General features: G+C 37.6%; 1 protein-coding gene across 1 annotated transcript in view; it reads right to left on the bottom strand.

The window, feature by feature from the left end:
• Positions 1–25,322, bottom strand: part of LOC107089985 (chromosome unknown open reading frame, human C10orf11) — a 298,397-nt gene that overhangs the window by 103,426 nt on the left and 169,649 nt on the right. The window contains exon 3 of the mRNA XM_015383126.1: positions 531–657. Coding sequence (XP_015238612.1) covers positions 531–657 — 127 coding nt within the window. The remainder of the gene's footprint in view (positions 1–530; positions 658–25,322) is intronic.

Below are 25,322 nucleotides of genomic sequence, written 5' to 3'. Positions count from 1 at the left end.
GCAATGTGTTTTACGTCTATGCCTTAAATCTACAGCGACACCACTGAGCTCTGGCTTTAACATGTTTACAGTGTTAGGCATATAGAACACACAAGACTGCTGGAGTAAGCGACCTGAAACTGTACTATCTGAGAAGAAATTAAATAGATGATACTTTTAATTTCAGGGCGGATTATGTAGATTTATTCAGGTTTTTGATAAGAAAATCTTGGATGCTCCATTAGTTTCCACTCTGAAAATACAAGTACTTGTTATTGTAACTGTTGAATCTTATTCCACTAGAGGTCCCTGTGGTTCAAAAACCAGTCATGTGTGTAGCTGAGTGATAACCGAGTTCCTCTACTCTCTTCTGCAGTGTGGAGTGCTTTCTATAAAGCCACATCACTACTAAGCAACTTTTTCAGACAATAGGGGATTGTACTCACTCATGAAATAAGGCAAAAAATAAACAGTTTTCCTGAATTTATGTCTGTAAATGCAGTACAAATCAAGAGAAAATTGTGGCCTAAGTGATTATTCTCAAAGGATATTTGGTTCTTATTGAGTGTCAGGGTGTGGAGCTTGGGTAACCTGGGCAACTGGAGGTCATTTCCAAGCAGATTGTTGTCGACGACCAACTCTTCCAGCTCAGTAAACATTTTGAGGCCTGCCAGCGACCTGTAATGATAAGGAAACAGTAAAGCGGTTATGGCTCAGAATCTGCTCAGGGGTTATTGTGCAGAAATAAATATTTCAGCCTCTCTCCTTTCATGCGACAGGAGAGTCTGAGCCCGAGCCTGTCAGTGAAGTGAATGACAAGAATTTGTGGCGCTGAGCTCCCCTGGCATGGCGAGGCATCCTTCAGCGGCTGGCAGGATGAGGGATGGGGGTCACTTGTGAGTAGCCAGGATTCAAAACAAAAGGCTTCAGAAATGCAGCGGGCAGGATGAATTTGTCAATGTCTTGTGCCTTGAGGCGCCCAGTTTCGCCTGACCCTAACCCTCCATTCCCAAGACAAATCACTCTGTCACAGTTCACCTTCACTCCCCAGACACAAATTTAACTTGTCATCCATCATTTTCACAGAGGAACTGGGATGCACTCACAATCACAGATGCAGTAGAAAGGAAACTTTTTTCTGCCGCTGTGACATGATGGGGGTTAGTGTTAGGATTACAACATCAAAGATTTTTTTTTCTTCTTTAAAGAAGGCAACATTTGGCCCTTCTGTTTCGTTTTATGACACACTGCACACAAGTGAGGGATCATTCAAGCTTCTTTCCTGTCCGTCCCTCTCACGCGTATATACATATTAGCACAGGCATAGTGCTGAAGGAAGAGGGTGCTAAAAGTTATGTTAGAGCCCTGCAAAGTTCAAGTCATGGAAGCCACACAAAGGGCAATGTGTGTGCCGTCTAATCCCTCACTGTCAGAGTGCCATGTTAAGGCGTCCTGGGAGACTTCACTGACATTTAAATCTGACAGAATACAGACACAGATCTTACATCTTTTACTGCAGTTCAAACTACAGCTGATTTAAATTCAATACAAAATTCTGTATAATTTGGTAGCTTAGTAAAGCAAACATTTAAATCTCAACATATCTTTAAAACATATTTATAATTAATACATAACCCGACATGGGATACAAATTGATCTAGAAAAGGGGAGAAAGCAATAACCCAAAGTTAGATTAATCCCAGAGAGCTTTTTTACCGGCATCAAAATAACTAAATAAGTTATAGATGCACATGATGAAAACTTTAACTAAATATGATAAACAAAGCTAATCATTGCAACGATTAACTAGTGTGGAAAATAGCCATGTGTAGTTTGCTGAATAGCAGTAGAGTCAGAGTTAACAGACATCAACAAAAACACACACTGACAGGAAAAGTTGACAGCATCCTGCCAGTCTGCTGGCAAACCTGCCCACTGACAGCCTCTTATCAGGAATGGTTTATGCAGCTGTAAGATGGATGAACTAACAGACGTGCCAGTTTTCTTTTAAACTTTGTCTTCACCTTTTGGCATTTCTTGTTTATTAAAACAGAGGAAACCCATCAAACAGATCATCCTTACCATTGCATCAGAATATTAAAAATATGCTTGTTACATGTATTCTCATTATTTTGTGATATTTCAATAGGATGAACATTTCAGAAGACTCTTGAGAAATCGGACATTTATATATTTATATGTTTCATTGGCAACATGAGAACATATTTGTTAAGAAATATAAGATTTATTAATGAATATTGGCAAAAAAAAATCTTTGGATAAACATTGAATTTACTGTGAACAAAAGGCAGCTAACCAAAAACAGTAAAGCTAACTATATATGTGTGTGTGTGTTTGTGTATGATAGGCTGCAGTCCTGTGGGTTATGTTATTAGCTGCTCGGTTAAAGGGAGCCGCATGGCACAGGGGGGAGCCTTATTAATTGTTGTTTTCATGTCACCACCACTGCGTGCACTGGCTGATTTAATCAGTTAAATTCACAGCCAGGGGAGAGCCACTAGGTCCCATCCAGCATTAGCTGGCTGGGATTGAACTTCTAATACTTTCTTGCTTTTTATGCTCCCCTCTGCAGACTTTCATAGCTGCTTTCATTACTTTTTATAAGCCTTGTTTTAATGCGCAGCTTGGAGAACGAACAAAGTTTAAGCACTGCAGTAAAGGCCTTTTCCCTATTAAAAAAGCAGAAAAAAGGGAGTGTTTTCCTTCAAGAAAACTAATTGGAACAACTGACTTCAGATAGTATGCAGCTGAGACTTGTTTATTGGTAGGGAGGGGGGAAAAAAAGTACACAGACATATCATTTTGTAAATATAAACAAAAAGTAATGCAAATTTTAGCTCTGCTCCTCAGAAAACAACAGCAATGTTTTCTTAAAAGACACTCATTGTCATTTTCGCATAAGCTGAATATGAAAGAAAAACCTTTAAAACTGTATGAAAACTAATTGAAATCAGAGCACTGAAATTCAGAACATATTTAGAAAAATAACATTTTCATGTGTGATCAAACAGCTTTTTGTTAAACCTTTACCATGCAAGAGACCAAGCGGCAGAAGCTTTCAGAGACGGAGAGGCACTTTAACGAGGTGAGGCAATGAATCCTGCACTTGTTAAGATAATTATGATCAGCCTCATTGTCAGAGCTAATACTTCACACAGGCTGTCTTTACGCTTTGACTACCACTTAGCCTGTGTAAGCCCGCCATTATACATCACACAACGCTGCCTGCATATCGGTCTACGTGCTTTGGAGCTTACATAAGTGGTGGGTGTGTGTGCTGAAACCACCATTATCTACAAATATCCAGCCTACTGAGCACTAAGAGAAGATAGAGACATTTTTAGCAGGAGCAGCAACTCGGCAGAGGAAGGGGAGGATGGGGAAAAACCAGACAAGGACATTGGAGAGGAGACGTTGACCCAGAGAGCCACCCTCCTGGATCAATACACTAATACTGATGCAGACATAGTGATTGATAAACCACAGCTGACAACAGAGGGAAGAAAACTCTCGCCCGTTATTGGCTGAAATGTCATTCACTCCTGCCAGTGGTGTGCACCGGTGTCATGTCGGATATCCTCAGGCAACACATAAAAAATGAAGAACAGCAGTGTTGGCTGTTTTACATTTGTTGCACAGACTTTCTTCTTATGGATGATGCTGCTGAAATTGTGACTTGAGTTAAATTGTTATTGCTTAATGTATTATAATTTAAGACAATGCATTCTCTATTACCGTACTACATCTGTGCTGTATATATATATATATATATATATATATATATATATATATATATATATATNTATATATATATATATATATATATATATATATATATATATATATACAGATAACCCTGTATAACCCTGCTATAAAATAAAAAAGCTGTCATACTGTATGCGAATGCACTGTATATACTCTATATATCCCATGCACCTTTTTCTTCCTTTAGCAACTGCTTCTTTTGTTTTTACTATTTTAGCTGATTTTATCAGTACATTTCTCCACTGTGAGATCAATAAAGTCAATGAATCAATCACTCGCAATACTGAAAGGTCCCTGAATGCATATACAAAAAGTTGGAACAAAAGACAAAAAATATGAAAAGGTGGAGAGACTTCACTGATGCAGTCAATACTTTAACAGCTATAAATACCACAATGAAGCACTGTTACAGCTACAGCATGAAAATAAAATTTTTATATTAAATAGGTGTGTCGACTGGAAATTATAGACTTAAACAAAAAAGATGACTGGAGGGTGGGTTAGAGAAAGGAATGACGCAACAGTACTTCAACTCATCCTCTTCAGGTTATTCAGGACTGAGTCGTAGGGGCAGCATTCTTAGCAGAGATTCCCAGAGCCAACTTTTTCCGGTCAAGAACCATGGCTGCTTCCCCGACAAATCCGCTGTTACCCAACCAAACTCCCTCCGGTTTTTCATAGAAATCCTGTCCGTAAAGGTTATGACAGGACCGGTGACACAGGGCGGCAAAAATCTTTGCCCTTTGACTCTCGTTAAAATTTGTACATGCGCAGCAGCTACTCTGAAATACAAAGTAGGTATAGGAGGGCTCCGCGAGCCATTGAGAGTATGGAGAGCTGGCATAAACAAGAGAGAAACCCAGTAAACTAAATCAAACTACAAAATAACTATACATGCTTGGACCTTTATACATTTTGGCATAGTATAACCATAAAACACAAAAAGACTTTATCAGAATTGTATAATTAGGCTAAGACATTTTTTGAAATCATATAATGGCAATATAATATTTGTGGAGCCAGAACACACCCGGGATAAGATTTTGCCAGCTAAGCTGATTGTTCTTATTAAACTAGCTCAATCTCAGACTGTATGGAGTATAGCCATGGTTTAGTTTAAACCATCCACTGCAGGTACTTCTAGTGTTGTCCTGCTGACAAGATAAACTCAGCAACACTCTTAGTTTATTTGCCTTCTCAAAAAGATATTTTTTAACATTACCCTGCATTTTGCACCATCTATCTTCTCATAAACTATTTAAAGGTAACAGAACAAAGGCACTACCAGGGCATAATGCCACCACCACCATCTTATGTGAGAATGAGTGTGATCAGGATGATATGAGACCAGTTTTTTTATAACATATTCTTTTGCAAGCAGATCATAAGGTTAATTTGCAGATACATATAACCTAAGCACTTTCTTAGAGCTCACATATTATATTTCCCCTGATCTTAGCCTTCTGAAAGGCCAGAATTATTGGGGAAATAATCCTGCTGTGTGTGGTGTGTTAAGAGTGTTGTGATCTGGTCAGAAGAAAGTCGGTACAAATGCTGGCGTTTGAAAATCAGAACTCATGCATCTCAATGCATTGTGTAAATCAATCAGAGAGACTGATCCAGGGGCAGGCTGGGAGACAATAACTGCATCCATCTTTCTCTCCACAAGGCTTCTCTTCCCCTTACAGAAATATGGCTCCTCTTATGGTACAGCCTTGCACTTTTTCCCACATATCTAAAAACACTTTATATTCACATCCAGCCAAAGTGGTTAGCCGGCTTAAGGGAGCCGTCAATAGGGATTTCCAGATCTTCCACTTGCCTGTATGTGGGGGTCTGCTGCTCAGTAAAACTTCAAAATGTTGTTTAAGGGTAGGATCACCATGCTGATAAACTGACTGCAGGGGTGACATTAGGAGATGTACTTTCTCACTTAAACAATCTCAAAGTGAATGTTTTCCCACTCAATACGAAGAATAAAGCAAAGCCAGTCTCTTGATTGCATCAGCCATTCTACATAGAGAGCGGTAACCAATTCAGATGTGTGATGTGCTCTGCTTGTCATCTGTCTGGAGACAACACTCTCCATGAACAAAACTGTTCAAATCAAAGTTTGTTTATTAATGATTTGGTCAATTATAGAGCAATTTGTTATCTTCCATTTTATCTACAATTCCTGAAAGAACAGTTGCAAAACAAGTACATGACCACTTACAAAATAATGGGCTTTTTGAAGGGTTTCTGTCAGGTTTAAGAGCTCATCATAGCACTGAAACAGCTCTGGTGAAAGACACCAATGATATTGATCCGATAATGGTACTTCTCCTGTTACATCTGTACTTCTTCTGTTACATACTCAGTGCTGCATTTGATACAGTAGATCATAATATTATTTTGGAAAGATTTGAATATTTTGTAGGAATCATGGGAACTGCACTAGGCTGGTTTAGATCTGCATTTTGTCTGACAGATCTCAGTTTGTTTGTGTTAAAGACACACGCTCCAGGGTTACCTGTGGAGTACCACAGAGATCAGTCCTACATAGGTTCAATTCTCTTTATTATACATATGCTCCCAATTGGTAGAATTATCAGACAGCATGGTATTAATTTCCACTGTTATGCTGATAATACTCAGGTATATCTGTCTATAAATCCAGATGAAACCAAACCATTATATAGATTACAGCCACGTCTTGAAGAAATAAAAACCTGGATGAAACCTGAATGCAGGCAAAAAAGACTTATTGTGATTCAGTCACTTAATTTGGATGGGATTCAATTGATCTCAGATTATTTTTATCAGGACCTGTAATTTAAATCAAATATAAAAGAGGTTTCTAGAACATCCTTCTTTCATCTCTGGAATATTGTAAAAAATTTGAAAGATCTTGTTCAGGGTTGATGCTGAGACTAGTCCAGGACTATTGTAATTTTTTACCATCACAAAGTCTTTAAATTGATTGAAAATCCTTCAGCTGATCCAAAATGCTGTAATCAGAGTTGTTATGAAAATTAAAAAGAGAGATCATATGTCTCCTATCTTAGCTTCCCTTCTTTGTCTTCCTGTTAAATTTAAAGTAGAATATAAAATCTTCCTCTCAGGCTGGGTGGAGGTTTTGAGGACCCAAATGCAGAGACGAGAAGGCAGAGGTGAGTTCTTGTAGTTTAATGGAGGAATCAGAGGTAACGGAGGCAGGAATCCAAATACCCAACTTAAAAATGCAAAACAAACCAGAACTGTGGAGACATCATGAAAAACTTGAACAAGGAGCCAGGGAAAGATGGGGAAAGACGAGGAACCAGCACTAAGGAACTGCACCAGGAGAGTATTTATGGCTGACTAAACAAAGGCAGGACTAACGAGCTGATTGGGAGCATATGGGAACAGAGGCTTCTAGAAAGGAGCTAGGGAAAAGGACGCAAACACGAGGGCAACAAAGAAAAACCTAAGAACTCAAATATATCCAGAAAGCACAACAAAGTAGGAATTAAACCGATAAAACTAGAAGCAAAGTAAAACTAAACACTCAAAAGANTTATTTGAATGTCAGCAGACAGCAAGAAGCCTCCCAGATCTCCAGATGCATTTGAGATATCAAAAAAGTACTCCATAGTGTTGTTCAGCATGGGGGTGAGTAGAAAATGAAGGCTAATCATGTTTTGGGTGTACTATTCCTTTAAAAATGCAAAACAAACCAGCACTGTGGAGACATCATGAAAAACTTGAACAAGGAGCCAGGGAAAGATGAGGAACCAGCACTGAGGAACTGCACCCGGGAGAGTATTTATGGCTGACTGAACAAAGGCAGGACTAACAAGCTGATTGGGAGCATATAGGAACAGAGGCTTCTAGAAAGGAGCTAGGGAAAAGGATGCAAACACGAGGGCAACAGAGGGCAACAAAGAAAAAACCTAAGAACTCAAATATATCCAGAAAGCACAACAAAGTAGGAATTAAACCGATAAAACTAGAAGCAAAGTAAAACTAAACACTCAAAAGAAAACTTAACAGAACCAAGAACGTGACACTTCCTTCTCACAGAAAAAAATCTTTAAATGGCGAAGCTCAATCTTATATCAGAGATTGGATTGTTCCTTATGTTCAAATCAGAGCATGTCGCTCTCAATCTGCAGGTTTACTTTAGGTTCCTAGAGTTTCTAAAAGTAGAATGGGGGGCATATATATTTCGGTTATCAGGCTCAGTTTTAGTCCGTGTGGCAAACACCTCGTCCACTTTTAAGGCAAGGGTTAAAACTTTCGTTTCTTGATAAAGCTTATAGTTAAAATACGGAGCTGGTTGGATGTTACCTTTTGTATATCTGCTTATTTTTTGTATGTCTACTTTTGATGGAAGTTTTGTCTTGTTAAAAGGGAGTTTTTCCTCTCCCCTGTCGCCATATGCATGTGCGTGAGCAATTGCTAAAGAGTCAACGACAAGATGTAAGCAAAGGTCAACACTACAAGATCCTTCAGAAGGAGCATGTCTTGTAAGTCAATGACTGGATGCAATCCACTGGTTTTCCTAACTAATCTGACTGTACTGTCTCTGTTAGATGCATTGAGATGACATGTTGTGAACTGGCTCCATATAAATAAACTGAACCTAATTTATTTTGTGGGGTCCCTTAAGTTTAGGGATAAATGAAACAAAAAAAATTACAAAAGAGGTATTTACTGATATAAAGATACTTCTAATGTCATTTGTATTTACTCTTATTTAGGAGGTAATACAGAACAAAAAAAGAGCACTGTATTTTTCTCTGTAAACCGTTTTGAACAAGCTAGGTGAACTTTCATATACCTCACAATTGTTTCCTACTTGGTTTTGATGGATCTAATAAAGTTCCAAGAGACACATTTATGTTTGTGATTGTGACAAACAAAAGAAAGTTTTAAGGGATATAAATGTTTTTGCAAAGCATTGTATATGCTGTTCTAAAGTCCTAAAACCATAACATTCAGTATTAGTTACTGTAAGGTTTATCATCTGGGAAGCCATAGTTTTTTCTAATTCAACTGAAACACATTTTTTTTTTCTATAAATGGTATTGAGAGTGAATTAAACAAGATGAAATTGGTTCATTTAAATATATTGAGATAAGAAATGGCATATAGATAATAATATTGCATATGCTTTAAAAGGGCTGTGGTTTATTATTCTAACCCCCAATAAACACAGAAAAACAGGCGCGAACATCCAAAAATAACCCATCAAACGGCAGCAGAAATTGCTCCTGAAAAAATGACATTATCTGCAAAGCAAATTGATGCCCTGCAACCCCTCAAACATCCCTCCTACCACCTCCACACAGTTCTGATCGGTTCTGTTCCAGCACTCTCCCCTCCAGCTACAGTTCGAGGCCTTCGTTTGTTTCCGTACGTGGGTCTTTGATGGCGACGGCGAATTAGACTGTCATTATCCGTCTCCATCTCCCCCACAGCTCTTCTCTTCTCACCCCCTTTTTTTGGTGCTCACATGTAGACAGTCACCGCTCAGTGTGGCACTCCCTCCCTCTACGCTGCCAGGCCTCAGGTGGCAGTCATTTAAAGATCACACATCCAGGACACACATAGTCTTCCATGAATACATGTCAATTCACACATGGAAAGGGGATTACATGTCTCCTCCCAGGCAGCTGCAAATTACTATTAATGGCAATGCAAATCATTAGAGTACATTTGGCGCCGGCAGCAAATCTCTTCTTTATGTGGCTTCACTCTAATCTGTTTTGAATATTGCTCTATGCTTGCTCCTGATATGTGTTAAAGCATTACTAACTACAAAGCTGTCAATTGGGGATGGCACGTCACATTTTACTTCACGGAAGGATTCATTGCTTGATGTACAAAAAAAATCTATTCTCGAGCGTACAAACAAGAGCAAAGAAGAAACCTGTGAAATATAATTAGCAAAGTTCATTGTCGTGAAAAGAGTAAATATTACTGCTTATTACTATAGATGAACCTCAGTAAATTGGAATTGAATTGAAAATCAATTTCTTTAAGTTAAGCTTAAAACTCAGATCTATAATACTCTGAATGATTCAAGAATTTACCTTGGTTATTTTTGACTAAAGGCTAAAGAAAAAGTTGGTTCCTCTATGATCTATATGTTCTACTCAAAAGTTTGTGACCAGTTCATAATCTAACCTTGGTATCCTTTGGCTTCAGTTACTGCACTGAAGCAGTGAGGCATGGAAGCAATTGGCTTGTGGTGCTGCTGAAGTGTTAGGAAGCCTTGTGCACCATTTCCTTCCACTCAACTTTTAAATTATATGTTTGGATGCAGCAATCTCTACACAGCTTGTTTCTTTATCGATGACGTTTATTTGTTTTATATCCACATTTTTTATTTATTTATAAGATTTTAGATTCCTCATTTCCTGTGCTTCGGAAACTGTACTTTGGGGTTTTGGGTCTGTAAAGATTAATATTCAGAATTAACTGAAATAAGCACTTGAAATAATTCCCATTACAAGTACACAATTTATAAAATATTTAAAATCAATTTTCAAATTGAATTATTGAAAGAGCATGCACCAGTGGGCTTTATACGGGGCAGATTTAAAACACAGCGGAGAGTCATTCGTGAATGTAAAGTTAGCTTTTGTGTGAATAATAATAGGACAGTAAATCCTGCTGTGTTTGAGTAATAGACTACCCCTGTGGATGTTCCTGCTGAGTGTGTGAGGTTAATATTCTCTCTCTCAATGTCATTAGTGCTGGCAGAGGGGCTAAGAGCACTGTGAATGAGACAGGGGCTGATCCCATCAACTGAGACTCTCCGCCTCCTTCTGCAAGCACACCAAAAATCAAAGCCACTGTACCGAGGTCAACGTTCCTGAAATCAGCCTGCCCTCCTGCTTCCCCTTGCACCTCAAATCCCTGTCTGATTAATGACCCCAGACCAACCCTAGTCAGGGGGATAAGAACTTGACAGACATTCCTGTCAGCTCCAACCTCATAAGCCTTGCTTGACCCTAGTTTGTCCTGGGATGAAGTCTAAGCTTTAGCAGCGACCCAACGCAGAGGTGCAAGAAATTGAGAGACTGCTGCAGACACGTAGACGTCTATTTTAGAGTTTAAGCAAACTGATCTTGCTACATGTCTAGGCATTAACACCTGCCTTCCACGTATAGAACAGCAAACTGTACACTATAACATACATCAGGGTAGCAAAATACATCATCTAACTCTCCACAAGACTTCCCCTCCCCTCACAGAAAGAGGCTGTACTTTCACAGTACAGCCATGGGTCTTGTGAATGTTTGTATTGAAAGATTAGTTGTCTATCCACATGACAAATTCCCTCCTCTTTCAGTGAACAGGAGCTGAAAATCAATTCGCTGATGGCATCTCAGTCAGTGAGCACATCAATGCGGCACAAACAAGCAAGGGTTCACACATCTTTAAGCATGCATACAAAGCCTTAAAGATATCTATGAGGGTCAGTCAGCCAGAGTCGATTGATATGGGGAAGATTTCACAATAACCGTATATAATATACTATGTTAAAACTACCTGAAAAATGTGCTAATATGAAGTACTAGCAATGAACACACATAAAAAAAAGAAAAAACGGAAAATAAGTATAGAATAATAAACGCTCCGATCTGTGAGGAAGAAACCCTCAGTGCCCTGTCTCCCTGTACACTCTGTCATTACAGTGTTCAGGCTTGGTGCCTGTCAACATTTCCCTGAGAGGGGGAGCCAACCCGCATTACGTTAGAGTGAGTTCAACTGTCAACTGCCAGCCATTTGTATGCCTCAGCATCCACCTAATAGCAAATAATCACTACCCCGCGCTCTCTTCAAGGCAAATGATCGATGTTGTCTTGATGTCTGATGGATGACCCTGCCACAGTGATGTCCAGGCATGCATTAAAAACCACCTCTATGAAAGGCCTGTCAGTCTGATGAAGCGGCACGCACGTGCTCAGGCGCGTGAGTGCACTGACGCTGAGGAATGCATGCACACAGACAGAGGAGAACATGAACAAAGTGAGAAAGGGCCATTATTCAATTCTGCGCTAAAGACTAAAGTTAATTTCTTTACATTAGGGAAAAATTTTGCAATGTGACAGTAACTGTGGTGTGATTGCTTGGCGGCATTAGTAGAGGTAGACTACTTGGGGACCACCTGGGTTGATTTTCCTCCTCTAATCCTCTCTAGAACATACAAACAGCTCCCTATTACCCCTCAGTGTTCAGATTAAAATGCACAACACCACAATCTTTGATCTCCCACTTGCTGACACAAATCCTTTCAAGCCTCAACATTTTCCTGCAAAGGTAATTAGTGCTAATTAAAAAGTTTCGAAAGCAGTCTATGGCTGATGTCGATGCTGCTGTTGATGTTCAGGCTCGCCCTCCATCAGATTACCCATCTACCCCCTCCCCGGGCCCTGCGGAAGAGTGTGTCAGCTGCGTTCCTGCCTTCTTTCTGCATCGAATCTCATAACTAGACAACTCCAGCCTGCCTGGAACATTTGTAGAGGCAGAATGAAATCTGGGAGCCCAGTCAGGGGTCTAAGTGGTGATTCTTCCCTGCTGACAAACCCGTGCTCTTCAGGGGAACATGTAATGACACTTGTAACAAATATGATACCCACAAATGGAACAGGTGTAGTCTTTAATTGGGATATCCTAGCTTTGGGGGGCTTGTAAACAAGGAGTAATTACCCTGATAAGGAATTCAGTTTGTTGAAAATATCATTGCAGTGAAACATATCATTTAGCAAATGTGGCTATTTGCATAATAACAAGCATAAAGAGCCAAAACATTCATGTGTCCTAATATATAAACAGATTTGTAATTAAAGATCTTTCCCTGCGGTGGAAATAATCAGAATAATTTATGATAAAGACACAACTTGAACAGTCAAAAAGTGCTATCACTCATTCAGTGGCCTGTCTTACTGCTTTCATCAAGCCATTATTGTAATATAATTAGCTGCTTCTCTAGCATATTATTAAGTGGCTTAGTGAGTGTCAGGTACACCAGCATCTCAGACATCTCACACACACACACAGATGGAGAGAGACAAAGCCATATCTTTTCACTGAGTTTTAAAAAGATAATTACATAATCTCAGCATGGAGAGCAAGAAGAAAAGTGATAATTAGACAAGTATTCCTGCCAATTTAGGTATCATACTTTATGTTTTCTGCATGTGGTACTGAAGATGCAGCAGTCCCACATAAATCCAAATATATTCATTCGGAATTAAAACTAATTCAATTTCAAAGTGCCTTAAATGCTTTATGAACATCCAAAGCACAAAAATGTTCTGTGGTGGGCATGCATCAAGTTCAGCCTATGATTTCCACAAACTTCTCACAGAGAGTAAAAAATAACTTTTTATTGTTTTGTTGTAGTATATCTGTATTATATTATATTTTGTTGTGTTTATATCTAGGCACTTCTTGTTTATGTATTATATTGTATTGTAATGTGTATATTGCATTATACTGTAGGCACTTCTTGTTTCTTCCTGGACATTGAATTTGGGTTCTTTTAAGACAGAAACAAGGAAGCATTCCATGTTGGAAAAAAATCCCAAAAACTGTTTTAACCTTTTGCTCACAGAAACACAGTGGACAGAATTAACTAATTATAACAATTATTAGCAGACTATTTTTCCTCATAAAATTTTATTTAGAAAGAATGTTTTTTTGTTTTTTTTGTTATTGTTGTTTTTGTTTTCTTTTTAAAATAATCCCATAGAAAATCAATATCTTGTATAATAAATAATGCAGAATACAAAAAGACGAGTACGCTTCAAATGAGTGCTTCCCAACCTTATTTGACGTTTTTACCCCTTTGGGCATTTTGTCTTACCATGAGTTCCCCTCTCAGTCAAAAGTATTGATGATTGTCCAAAGTGGAATATACAATAGCTAACTATAAAATAAAAACTATTTCAAATAATCTTTTCATTTGATAATTTAATTTTTAGGCATTTTATGCTTTAAATCTCAAATAAAAAACAACATAAATATGTTGCTAAGACGTTAAGGAATCAAAATAAATACAAAATCAAATCATATTACACACTGTAGTTATAAATCTGTAGCTCCTCTGAGTAATTCTTCCATAATCACAACTAAACTTAAACTTGATGAATTGGGAACAAAATACAGAAAACAAACAGAACAAAAACTATAGTCAGACTGACTTAAATATTTTAATTGTTATTTTGAATATAAAGAGTGTATTGTATATGCATTGCTATAGAAGGTCAGAGCATTAAATATGAACAATTTTGGATTGTTGTTATCAGTGTGATGCAACGTCAGTGGCATGATTAAGAGGTTTCACAACTCTCAATTATGTCACTGAGTCCACAGTGTAAAACCTGAACGTGAACGCAATGCACTTGTGGGCCACTAGGGGTAAGAGTACCTCCAGTTGGGAATTAATGCTTTCAATGGCTAAATAAGACATATTTAACTGGGGTGACACATTTTTTTTTATATATTTCACAATTTATTTTTTTATTTTTATTTTTTGCTATTGATAATGTTATATTTTTAATTTATTAGTAGAAAAAAAAAGAACTTTCTTGCCATTTATTGTTCCTAAAGAGAGCAATCTGCTAAAATCAGTAGTTACTGGTCAGTTTTTTATGCAAGATATGACCCAAACTATCCTGTGAAAAGCAGGTTTGAGTGCGGCTCCAAAGCAATTAAAGTCAGAGCATGGTCTTAACCATTGTGATGAGCGTTGCTATAAATATCAGAAATATGTTCTGCTTCTAACAAACTTATTATTAGGCTTGCTGACTGACACAGTCACCAAGCCCGATGTGCCAAGAAACAACAACAAAAAAAGAAAGGGATTGATTCGACCTTTAGGATAGGGCATCTTTTCTTTGATTTTTTATCTTTTTTTTATTTTGTCCTGTCTTACACAAGGAATGAATATCTGTCACTGCAGAAGTCAGTTTGAAATCAAATGCCATCATTTTAATTTATATGTTACATCCTTGGTGACATCTCTATCGATGCATAATTGGCACTGAATCCCAGTTTGGATGTACATATTTATCATTCAGTGCGAGACACTCAAAGACTTCGACAGATATTCTACTTTGATGGGATGACAGTCAAATGTAGAAAAAAATAGAACTGCAAATCAACTGTCACGCTGTCAGTTAAGGTTTTTGTCACAAACTAGCGCATAAACATGCAGGATTAGTAATAGCAAAAAAGCTGTAGGCCAGAATCAGTGTCCTTGCACTAAAAGTATGTAAATAGGCTTATTTGATCCAAGTGGAATAACATTAAAATGACGTGCATCTGAAAAAATATCAAAGTCCATGATAAATGTATGCTGCATCCCTTTTTTACATTATGTCAAACTGTCATAGCTTAGGAGGAAACAATATTTACTGTACTTTACTGGATACTGTACTTTAGTATTTGTTGACAATAAAGATTTTTTTTATACTTCAGTCTACAAATATACTCCCACCCCCCACCCCCAGAGTACTAAATCAATGAGATGGATCAGAATAATAAAGGGACTTTGGTTGCTCAAATCTATTCATCCATCCATTTTCGGTCACGCTTATACCAAGCGGGGTCGTGAAGGGTGCTGGTGCCTATCTCCAGCTGCCTATGGGCGAGAGGCGGGGTACACCCTGGACAGGTCGCCAGTCCATTGCAGGGTGTTGCTCAAATTGTTAGGAACAATCTAAAAAGATGTTAAGTTCAATTAATCTGGCATTTAAAAGCCTTGGTTAAAGAGAAGTATTAATGTTATTATTTATTTAACTATTCAATAGGTTTTAAGCAGGAATCAAGGGAATTTGATTCTATACAGACAATAAATATGGACAAAGTGATAGAATAAGTCTTTGTCACCTAATGAAAATAATTAACTCTTGAAAAAGCTCTTTCACAACAAGCCTTTCTTTTAAAAATATTGTATACTTTTAAAATATCTTAATTAAAGGAACCAAGGGAGCAGGGACATATGATATCATATGAAAAAACTTGCCATGCTACAGATCAGCAATGAGTAGAAAAATTTAATTTCTGGTTTATTAGCAGAGACAAAAACATGTAACCTTTGACAGGGGGTTCTTTATCTTTTCTCGTTAATGGGATTACGCACACTTACCATGGTGAACACAAATATTTTTGTACAGTATGTATTTGTTTTAAATTTAAGAATACATTGTGTCCTCTTAAAATTTCCCTTAAAATAAACCAAAACTACAACCACACCAAAACCACAACTACAATTTAAACACAACTTGAAAAAAATGTGTTGGTCTGTTAATAAAATTGGTTTCAGTATTAAGTTACTTGCAAGTACTAAAGTATTTCTTCAGTTTCCCATCATCAGTTCTTTGACCCTATTTATACACTTTGGAAGTTGATGAAGTTGTGGCAGAAACGTTTTGATCTGTATGAAGACAGTCCAAAGCAGGGGTTGTACTTGAATCAACTATGGAGGGAATTTAAGAAAAATAAAAAGAATCAAATTATACTTTGTGAGAAGATGCTTTATAGACATGGCTTTAAGATGTTATTATAATGGGATCTTATTTGGTCAGTATACACCACAGGTTGTAGTGCACCTTTTAGGAGAGATAAAAGGAATTAATCCCTCCCTATTACAGTCTCTTTCCTCCCACCCTTCCTCTCTCCTTGTCTTACTCCTGGCCCCATTACCTTTACAGAGTGAGGCTCATTAAAGAAGGCAAGTTGAGTCAAATCTTTCTGTAATTCAGCGGAGGTGAATTGCTGTCAACATCATTAACCGTCATTTCTCCAACTCACTTTAGTACTTATGAAGTGTTCTTTCTTGTGTAATGATCCAAATCTGCACCGCGAACCAGTCTTCTTCAAAGGCTTTAGCGGACATACCACCCATACTGATGCCTGACATGCTAGAGGGCAAGAATAAATCTGGCTCGATCATTGCGCTACTTTGTGCTTAAACATATCTAGTATTACATCCTGACACTTCAGCTAGCAGGTACAGTTTCTCAGAACTAACAGAGTGGAAGAGGGATTAGCAGACCGAGAAGGTTCTGTAAAAGATGGATGTAAGGGGCAAACATAACTTTTTTAAACCATACTGATTGCCATTTTTTCCTTTAATGCAGCCACACTCACTGGCCACTTTATCTTTTAAAAAACAGTACGACCACAATTTTTTTATCGATTCAAAAACATTTCAAAAACATTACTTAGAGATAAAGGTCGATAGTCAGATGATTATGTAACTCTCTGCAGAATTGTTAGCTGAATGACCATGTTAACCTATTTCTCCTTCCCTTCCCAGGGGGTGCTTTAATGTATTGAGACCTGGTGACTGTGGAAGCCACTATAATACCATGTACTCATCAGGTTTAAAAAAAGATTGTTTGAGATTTCTGACCAGGTATATTATCTTTTAAGAAAGAGCAATTAGAGCATGGATATACTGGATTCAAACCCTTGGACATGGTGAGAAACAATACCTAGGTAGGCTACTGCTTTTAAAATGTTCAGTTTAAAGTTTGCCAAAATAGGCCCTCTAATTATTAAGCCTCAAAAGACCAAAACAAACTGAATCCAATTTTGTGTCCGAACTGACAGAAAATTGTGTCGGACAAGGTTGTAGCATTTAGCTCCTATTGAAAGTCAATGGGGATGATCACACCCGACATGATTTTATGCAAGGGGGCTTGTTTATTTCCGACTGAGATAGACCCCTGCTCTACTTAAGTCGGACTATGCAGCAATTCAGCTGTATTCTCATGGGTGTAGCAGGAAGACAGACATGGAAACAGTCAGTTTTGGCACATATAGCAAGCGGGACAGACTTGTGGAAAAACAATAAATGAAACATTAAAAAAATTATAACTATTTATTTTTCTTTTCTTTAGATGTGGATATTCTTTAATAAAGGCCTATAAAAAAATGTCTACATGCTCTGGTTTGAGATGCGGTCAGTCAGTGTGGCATGGAAAACAAAAATCAGATTGGAGATTAAAGTCATCTGCAATCGGGCCTTGATACAAGGCAAGATCCGTGTGTTCATGTTAGCTATGCCAAAGACTTACCAAACTATCATAATGTTGCAGCTAAATTACAGATTCATTTGACCTGGTAACCTTTCTAAAATATGCAGTGAGTTGTTTCGACACTTTAGTCAACAGGAGTGCCACCTGGTGTATTACTTGGCTTCTAATACATTTTGTTTTCAAGGTTTGATGTGCTTTGGTGCCATCTTTACCCTAATTTAGGAGTGATTATCTGACCTAGTGGTTATATCCTCTTGAACAAGTCTGCCCATTCTCTTTTATCTCTGACATTATGTTTATCTGAACTGCTGGCTCACTCCATTCTCCTCAGAGTCTTCTGTAAACAAGATGGTTGTACCATAAAGGTTCTATATCCTACTTTTGTAAGTGAACCAAAGGCATATGGTTAAATAATACCTTGTGCATGCAGAGCATGAATTTGTTATGATATAATAGTTGTTTTCTTCCAACCTTGAAGAAAAATACTTGCCTTCAAATCGTAGGCATGTCAACATGAATTGGTGCAGCCCATGTCAAGACATTCCGATATCACTGCACTTGTAAAGGCTGAACAAATTCACAGACCTCTCAAGGATCGAAAACATGATTTTCAAAAATTAATATCCAAAAAGGGACAGTTGTTGCCCTGTGAAAGCTAGATGCTAAAAGTACAACTTTGTCTCAACAATGAGCCTGAATCACCTTGCTATGATTCCCCTTACCCTTTCCCGAGCAGGGAAATTAGGGAATTTGTTTAAAGTGCAGGCACAACATGGTCAAGGTACCGGTAGGTTCTTCCTAGTGGGGGCAGCTATCATGAATTGATGGCAGGACCATCCTTTCATTTCCATAGGAAAAGGAAGTGCTACTGTTCAAAGAGCAGAATTTATGATTTGCATGAAACTAGTAGGGTATCACTTATTGAGTCATTATGATGAAAGGACATAACAACATAGGTGAAAGCTCCAAAAAGTGTTTTTTGCATGATATAGTCATTAGTGTTTTTTTTTTAAATACTCAGTGTCAACTATACATTTGGCCCACTAACCATATCAGGCCCCAAATTCCTTAGATCCTCGTCTGATTTTCAGTTTGTTTTCAAGTTGTTTGTTTTCAACTCAAGCAAGCTTTTCTTTACTTTTTTTAGATACCTAACTTGGGCTGTGCAATCAGTTAATAAGATTAATGAATCTAATTTTTTATAGCAATTACATTTTTTGGAATATCTAAATTTTTTCCACTAATGCACTTCTTGCGTTTCTGTAGCTCAGATTAGCATCAAGTCATCAATTTTTGTTCTTAGAAGTCTACTCATAACTAGTAAACTAGGTCACTGTGTGATTCCACTAACTGCAAACATTATGTTTGTTACAAGTTCATTCTTTGCTGTGAACCTACCGGTAGTTATTTTATAAACAGGTTTCACAGCTTGAATGTTGTTGCCCTCTGAATTAAGGTCACACCCCAAAGGGGATGACTGAAATCAAAGGTATTTTTTAAATGAATATTTCATTTGTTTTTTTTTTATCATGAAACTTAACTGAGGAAAAAGAAAAAAAAATATTAATCAGATTTGGTTGGAGATGGGAGAATAGATTCCTAAGCCTTATCACCCAATTCTGTGTCTTACTAAATCAATTTGGTGCCATGTTAAGTGCCAAGTTGCTACTTGTCTTATCAATCAAGAGTGGTTACTAATAAAGTGGCCTATGATTGTTTACTTTAGGTTTTATGCATCCCAACTGAGTCAAACACTAGACTCTTCCATTTTCTGAAGCTGTTTACCTCATCAGGACATTGGCCAGGCTAGCTCCATGGCTAATTACACTGAGAGCAGGCCTGCTTGTCATGCTAGATGTCCTCTGAGTTCTGTCTTAAGGGAAGCCGTCTTTGTGCCAACTCCATTGTGTGTCCCCTAGTGCTCTGTATCATGCTCTGCTATGGCCCCCAAGCCTTGTGTTAGGCAAAGCCTCTTTTGTGCACCCACTATTGTGTGGCCTGGTGCTGAACCTCCTGCTAGGGAGGAACACAGGCAAAGTGCAGCAAGGGAATTCTTCTCAGAGTCCTAAGACCTACAGTAAATCTTCAAACAATTTAGACAAACAAAAAAAAGGCCACCACACTGTGGTGGGAGTAGACAAGGAAGAGCAGATGAATAAGCAACATCAATTACCAGGGCTTTGACCTGCAAGCCCCCACACCATGGCACACATTTCACACCAAATCGCCCCAGATTGAAGCTGACACTGCTGGAGTGGAAACACTGACCCCTCACAAAGATAGTGCATCAAACTTAAGAGCAAAGAAAGGCAGGGGGCATTGACAACCTACATAGACCAAGGCCAACATGGAAGGGAGACAAGAAGGAGGGGTATGGATTTAAAACAAAATAACATACATAATAGGTCCTAGTTTGTTTCAAAGTGAGACAAAATGGCTCAATTTGAGCACTTAGACCCTCGAACTGGTCGAGCTGAGGTACAAGAGGAACATGCAAGGGGACAACCGCATCAGGGCACTAATAAGGAGCCTCTGAGAACAACAAAGCTGATGTCCAACAGGCTTACCAGTAACCCAGAGCAGGACTGGACCTTCTTTAAAGCTTGTTTGGCCTCCCAACTTTACCCCCAAAATGTGCCGCTTCCCCTTAAGTCTTTTCAGTTCAACACATAAAGCCTTAGTCTACTTTGTTAGCTCAGACAAAAGAAAAATAAACAGATGGGTCAAATTTATTCAACACACAGTATACCACGTTGATAAAAACAGGCTTTAAGAGATATTTTGGTTAGAAACTGAAAGAACTGAACATTTTTACTTCCGCTTAAAAAAAAAATCTAATTTTCAGAAGAATTTGGATTTATAAAAAGCAAGAAGCAGTGTCACCAAACATGAGAAAAGATCAGGCAATTCTAACAGTTTGTCAATACAGTGTTAATTAATCTAATTACAAACCACTCTAGGAACACAATCCAAACTGACAAGATGACACACAGTCTAACAGCAGCATACCCACACACTGACACATAGGGCTGTGCATAGAGACAGGCTTAAAATTTTACCAATTAGCCAAAAAAAGAAATATGTCTTTAGCTCATGTCAGAGGCACAGAACCTAATGATATAACATTGTGAAGAAACAGTGCCCGTTTTCAGAGCTGCAGAGAAAAATAAGGCAGAAAAAAAAAAAAAATGCACAAAAATGTTATATTTAATAAAGCGTTCTGCAAGGTCTCGGTTTCAAAGTGGAATTACTGGAAATGGTAGCCCTGAATAATGTAATACAGGCACTGTGGCAATAAAAAAATAACATGAAAACATATGCAACAATTATAGGAAAGCCTGGAAAGTTTGCTATATAATATTTATAATCAAACTGAATGTGGGGACAGTAAACTAAATGAGCTGAAACCAGTTAAAGGCTTGTTATATTTAAATTGCTTTATTTGACAAATTACCACATGCCACAAAATACCTACTGTAGCTGTGCAAATTTATATCCAAGTAAATTTATAAATCACATTTTCAAACAATATTCATAATTCTATTTAGTACATAGGAAAAAGTGGAATTATTCCTTTTCTGCTCTCAGTAAAAACTTGGTCTCATATAATTTAAAGGCAATCTGTATAAATTCCTCCTTTTTCTTATATCTGGTTAAAAGTGAACATTATGCTAGCATTGTCAAAGTTTTGATAGCCTGACCTTTATCTTGCCTTAAGTTATGCCACATTAGACAGAGAAGGCAACAATCAGGAAAAAAGGACATTTTATCCTAACGAAAAACCTCAAGTGTTTAAAGGAACATTCCGGTTTTTAACACTTTTAGCCCATTTTCTGTAGTGTCCAGGATGAAATCGAATGATCGACACCAGAATTTTGACAATTGGTCCTGTCTCTGCTATTTGGCTCATGCAGAATCCCCCCCTGGCAGCTTCAGAATGGCTTTCATAGTGCATGTCCGATAATGTCCTTAAAACAACCTTAAACGTTCTTTTTTTAAAATATGCTACTCACCGGGTCGTCAGCGCTGTTCAATGACGTTCCAAAAAAAGTTTCGTAAAGAAAAAACGTTCCTGTAGTGTTTTATTTAGCATTTTGTAAATCCCATTGAGTTCTGTTGGAATAGTCAATATCCCTCCGCCACCGGAAACGGAAATGGGGCCTGTTTACGCTTAGTTGTAGTCTTTTCGCAAGGCCCAAGTGTTTCTGCTTCACTCTGTGTACTCCGACGTCGAGGTGCTAACGTCTCTGTTAAACACTTTAAAAAACTCTGAAAATGGAATACGAAAGGTGGATTCTTGAGGAGGACATATTGGACTTTGAGTTTGACGGTAGAGGATACCGTCGCCAACTAGTGGTCTGGAGTGTGCAACGCTTCAGATTCGAACGGGAAGCAGAAGTTTATAAGCGGTTGTGATGTATCGGAAAAAATAGTTCTGGGATTTACAAAATGCTAAATAAAACAAGACAGGAACGGTTTTTCTTCACGAAACTTTTTTTGGAACGTCATTGAACAGCGCTGACGACCCGGTGAGTAGCATATTTTAAAAAAAGAACGTTTAAGGTTGTTTTAAGGACATTATCGGACATGCACTATGGAAGCCATTCTGAAGCAGCCAGGGGGGGATTCTGCATGAGCCAAATAGCAGAGACAGGACCAATTGTCAAAATTTTGGTGTCGATCATTCGATTTCATCCTGGACACTACAGAAAATGGGCTAAAAGTGTTAAAAACCGGAATTTTCCTTTAACAGAATTTATACAAATAAAAATTAAGGGGCTGTTTTTTTTTTCCTTAATAGAAATATGCCAAATAGCTTAGGAACCTAGATTAAAAACTTAGTCTTAGTACGTATATTTCTTTAAAGATGCCCTGATCCAAATACATTGGGAGCAGGTTCTCTTAATGAGTTGAAACTCTCAGTACAACCAGTTTGCTCTGTACTATTATTGTGTGCAGGTAGGCAATTGAAACTGAGGAAGTCTTTAGTTTTTCCTTTTATCATTCCATTTTTATTGGATTCTGTACAGTATATGAGTCCAAGCTTTATGTATGTGTTTTTTTTTTTACCTTAGCTCTAGATATTTGGGGGAATAAAACCCACTTAAACTCATCTGTCCCAGGCTGTTTCAAAGCAGGCTTGCTTGCGCTCCCGTTGGTAATATAAGCACTTATCCTCATAGCCTTCAAAACCCTGTAATCTTCTGACCATTTTGGGTTTTATTTGCTTAGCTGTATTGTTTGTACACATTTTTCTTTAGGAAATGGTTATCCTGCACTAACCTTTCCAGCCATGTAAACCATATTCTACATCAAGAAATACACAACACATTTATTTAAAGATGTGTACTGTTAAGACCAGACGTTTAAGAACCCTATACTGATCCAGCTATGTTTAAAAGCCAAACAAAGGAGTGAAAGGACCCTCATGATCAGTTTGTATATATTTGAGGTTCCCATTCATGGGACAAAGACAAACATGGTCAAAGATTTGAACAAAATCTAAGGTAGTTCCATGTCAGATTAAAAAATAATATAATTGAAACAGTCAGCAAATATATATATGTCAAATACATATAATTGTTACCTTTATTTATTTATCTGTTTATTTTATGCTTGAGATATTTTCTTTAGGAAGCCAAAAATGAATATGATATGAAAACATATATTTTTGTATACTTAATCACTCTTTTCCATACTTAAAAATAATAAAATCAAATTCTACACTTCCACAGCCCTTTCAAGACTGTAAAGCAATCCTAATGTCAGCATCTAAAAGACCAACACTATCTGCTAATGTAAAGGGTTTATGTTGAAGCGCTCATTATCCAACAATTGAGCAGCCCATCAAGATCATCTGACCTCCAATCCCAGATTCAAAATGAAGGATAATGGACGCTGGGCCAGTCAGTCTCCTCAGCTGTCTTTGCAAATGGAAATGGGAATCATTTTATCTAGTTGACACACATTACAACAGAGGGTTTCAAAAAGAGCAAGATGGAAGCTCTCAGGTCGATTTTGGTGTCAAGGCTGTCATTTTGCAATGAATTATATACATTTAAAGAACACTTTAACTTGATGGGTTGAAAAAGAGACAAGGGACATGTGCTGTTTAACCCATCCAGCACATGAGATGGAGTAAATTTGGGCATTAAAATCAATCATTTTTTATCTAAGCTCTTGAGGTTGCAAGGAAGAAATACACAGATTCTAAGAAATGTTTTGTTACCAGTATTCTCAATCAATTTGAATACCACTGAAAATACTTGCTTTTGCAATACAACTCAAATTTTGAATTTTAATTTCATATCAATTAGGGATAAGTCTTGTTTTAAACATTTTATTTAAATATACTCAATACTAATGTTTATAGCTATTTAAACAAATATTAAATTACATTTTTTTTTAAATGTAGGCTACAACTATCCTTGTATTTGTGTCATTTTTCCTAAACCTGAAATTAGGTAAACTCAGAGTTTTCAGATTCACAAAGATAGTTTACTATACCTGTTTCTGTTGCCATAGTAACATTCTCCCCAAAGCTAACCTGGTCAGGAGCAGGTTTTATTCAATGTCAACTTACGCATCATCTGAAGTTGAGACGGTCAATAATTCAGGGAGGCATACTTAAAGGCTTGTACACTAATGGTCCAATGTTCTATGTAGTTTCAGAATCAGCACACCTGCCCAAGTAACTAAAGTACTTCAAGCTGTCCTCTGAACACAAGTTCTTATTATTTTGCAGAAGAAGCTCCGATCAGGTATTTACTGCAATTAGTGTTCTTTTTATTTTTTTTTTTTTGTTTTTTTTCATGTGTTTGATATGTTTTGAGCTTTCATTTGTTGTAAGCAAGAATTGTCAAAATAAAAACATATGACAACGTAAGTAGGGAAAGATTTTTCAATGTAATCACTGAAATAAAAGAAAACAGTAATGATATCTTATTCCATTGGGATGGATTACACTTAATTTCTTAAGGGTATTTAATCATTTGTCCACTCTTACAGCTTTCTGTATAACCAAAATGGACCATCACAGATGAACTGCCTTAAACAGCCACTACGAATACAAAACAGCTTTCAGTTCACAAAAACATACAAAAAAAAAACTCCTTCTTCATCCCAAACCTGCCAATGCAAATGTCCTTACCCTCTGTTCAAGATATAAAACACTAGCGTTGAGACACTGAATGACAGAGAGAATTATGGGTAATTCTGGTGTCAGAGAAGAAGACGGCTGTATGACGGGATTCTCTGTCACTTAGACAATCAGAAACTTAAGAGCAGTGTGACACATTTCTCTCCCTACATTCGTCAAAGCCCCGACTTGTCTGGTGATAATTTTCAGTAGAGAGGAAAAAAAGAAGTGAGTGAAAGGAGGTCACAAATGAAAATGGAAGTTGCAGAAAGTGAGGTGTGATTTTTCCTCTTCCATATGCAGTACAGGGCAAGTGCCAGCCAATGTGCCGCATTCACTGTCAGAATCAAGACGAAATATCCCCTTTACATGTCAACCTGCCACACAGATAA

Source organism: Cyprinodon variegatus, unplaced genomic scaffold (assembly GCF_000732505.1).
Source record: "Cyprinodon variegatus isolate N-32 unplaced genomic scaffold, C_variegatus-1.0 Scaffold1, whole genome shotgun sequence".
NCBI classification, from domain to species: Eukaryota; Metazoa; Chordata; class Actinopteri; order Cyprinodontiformes; family Cyprinodontidae; genus Cyprinodon; species Cyprinodon variegatus.
This window is presented reverse-complemented; position numbering and strand designations above follow the sequence as displayed.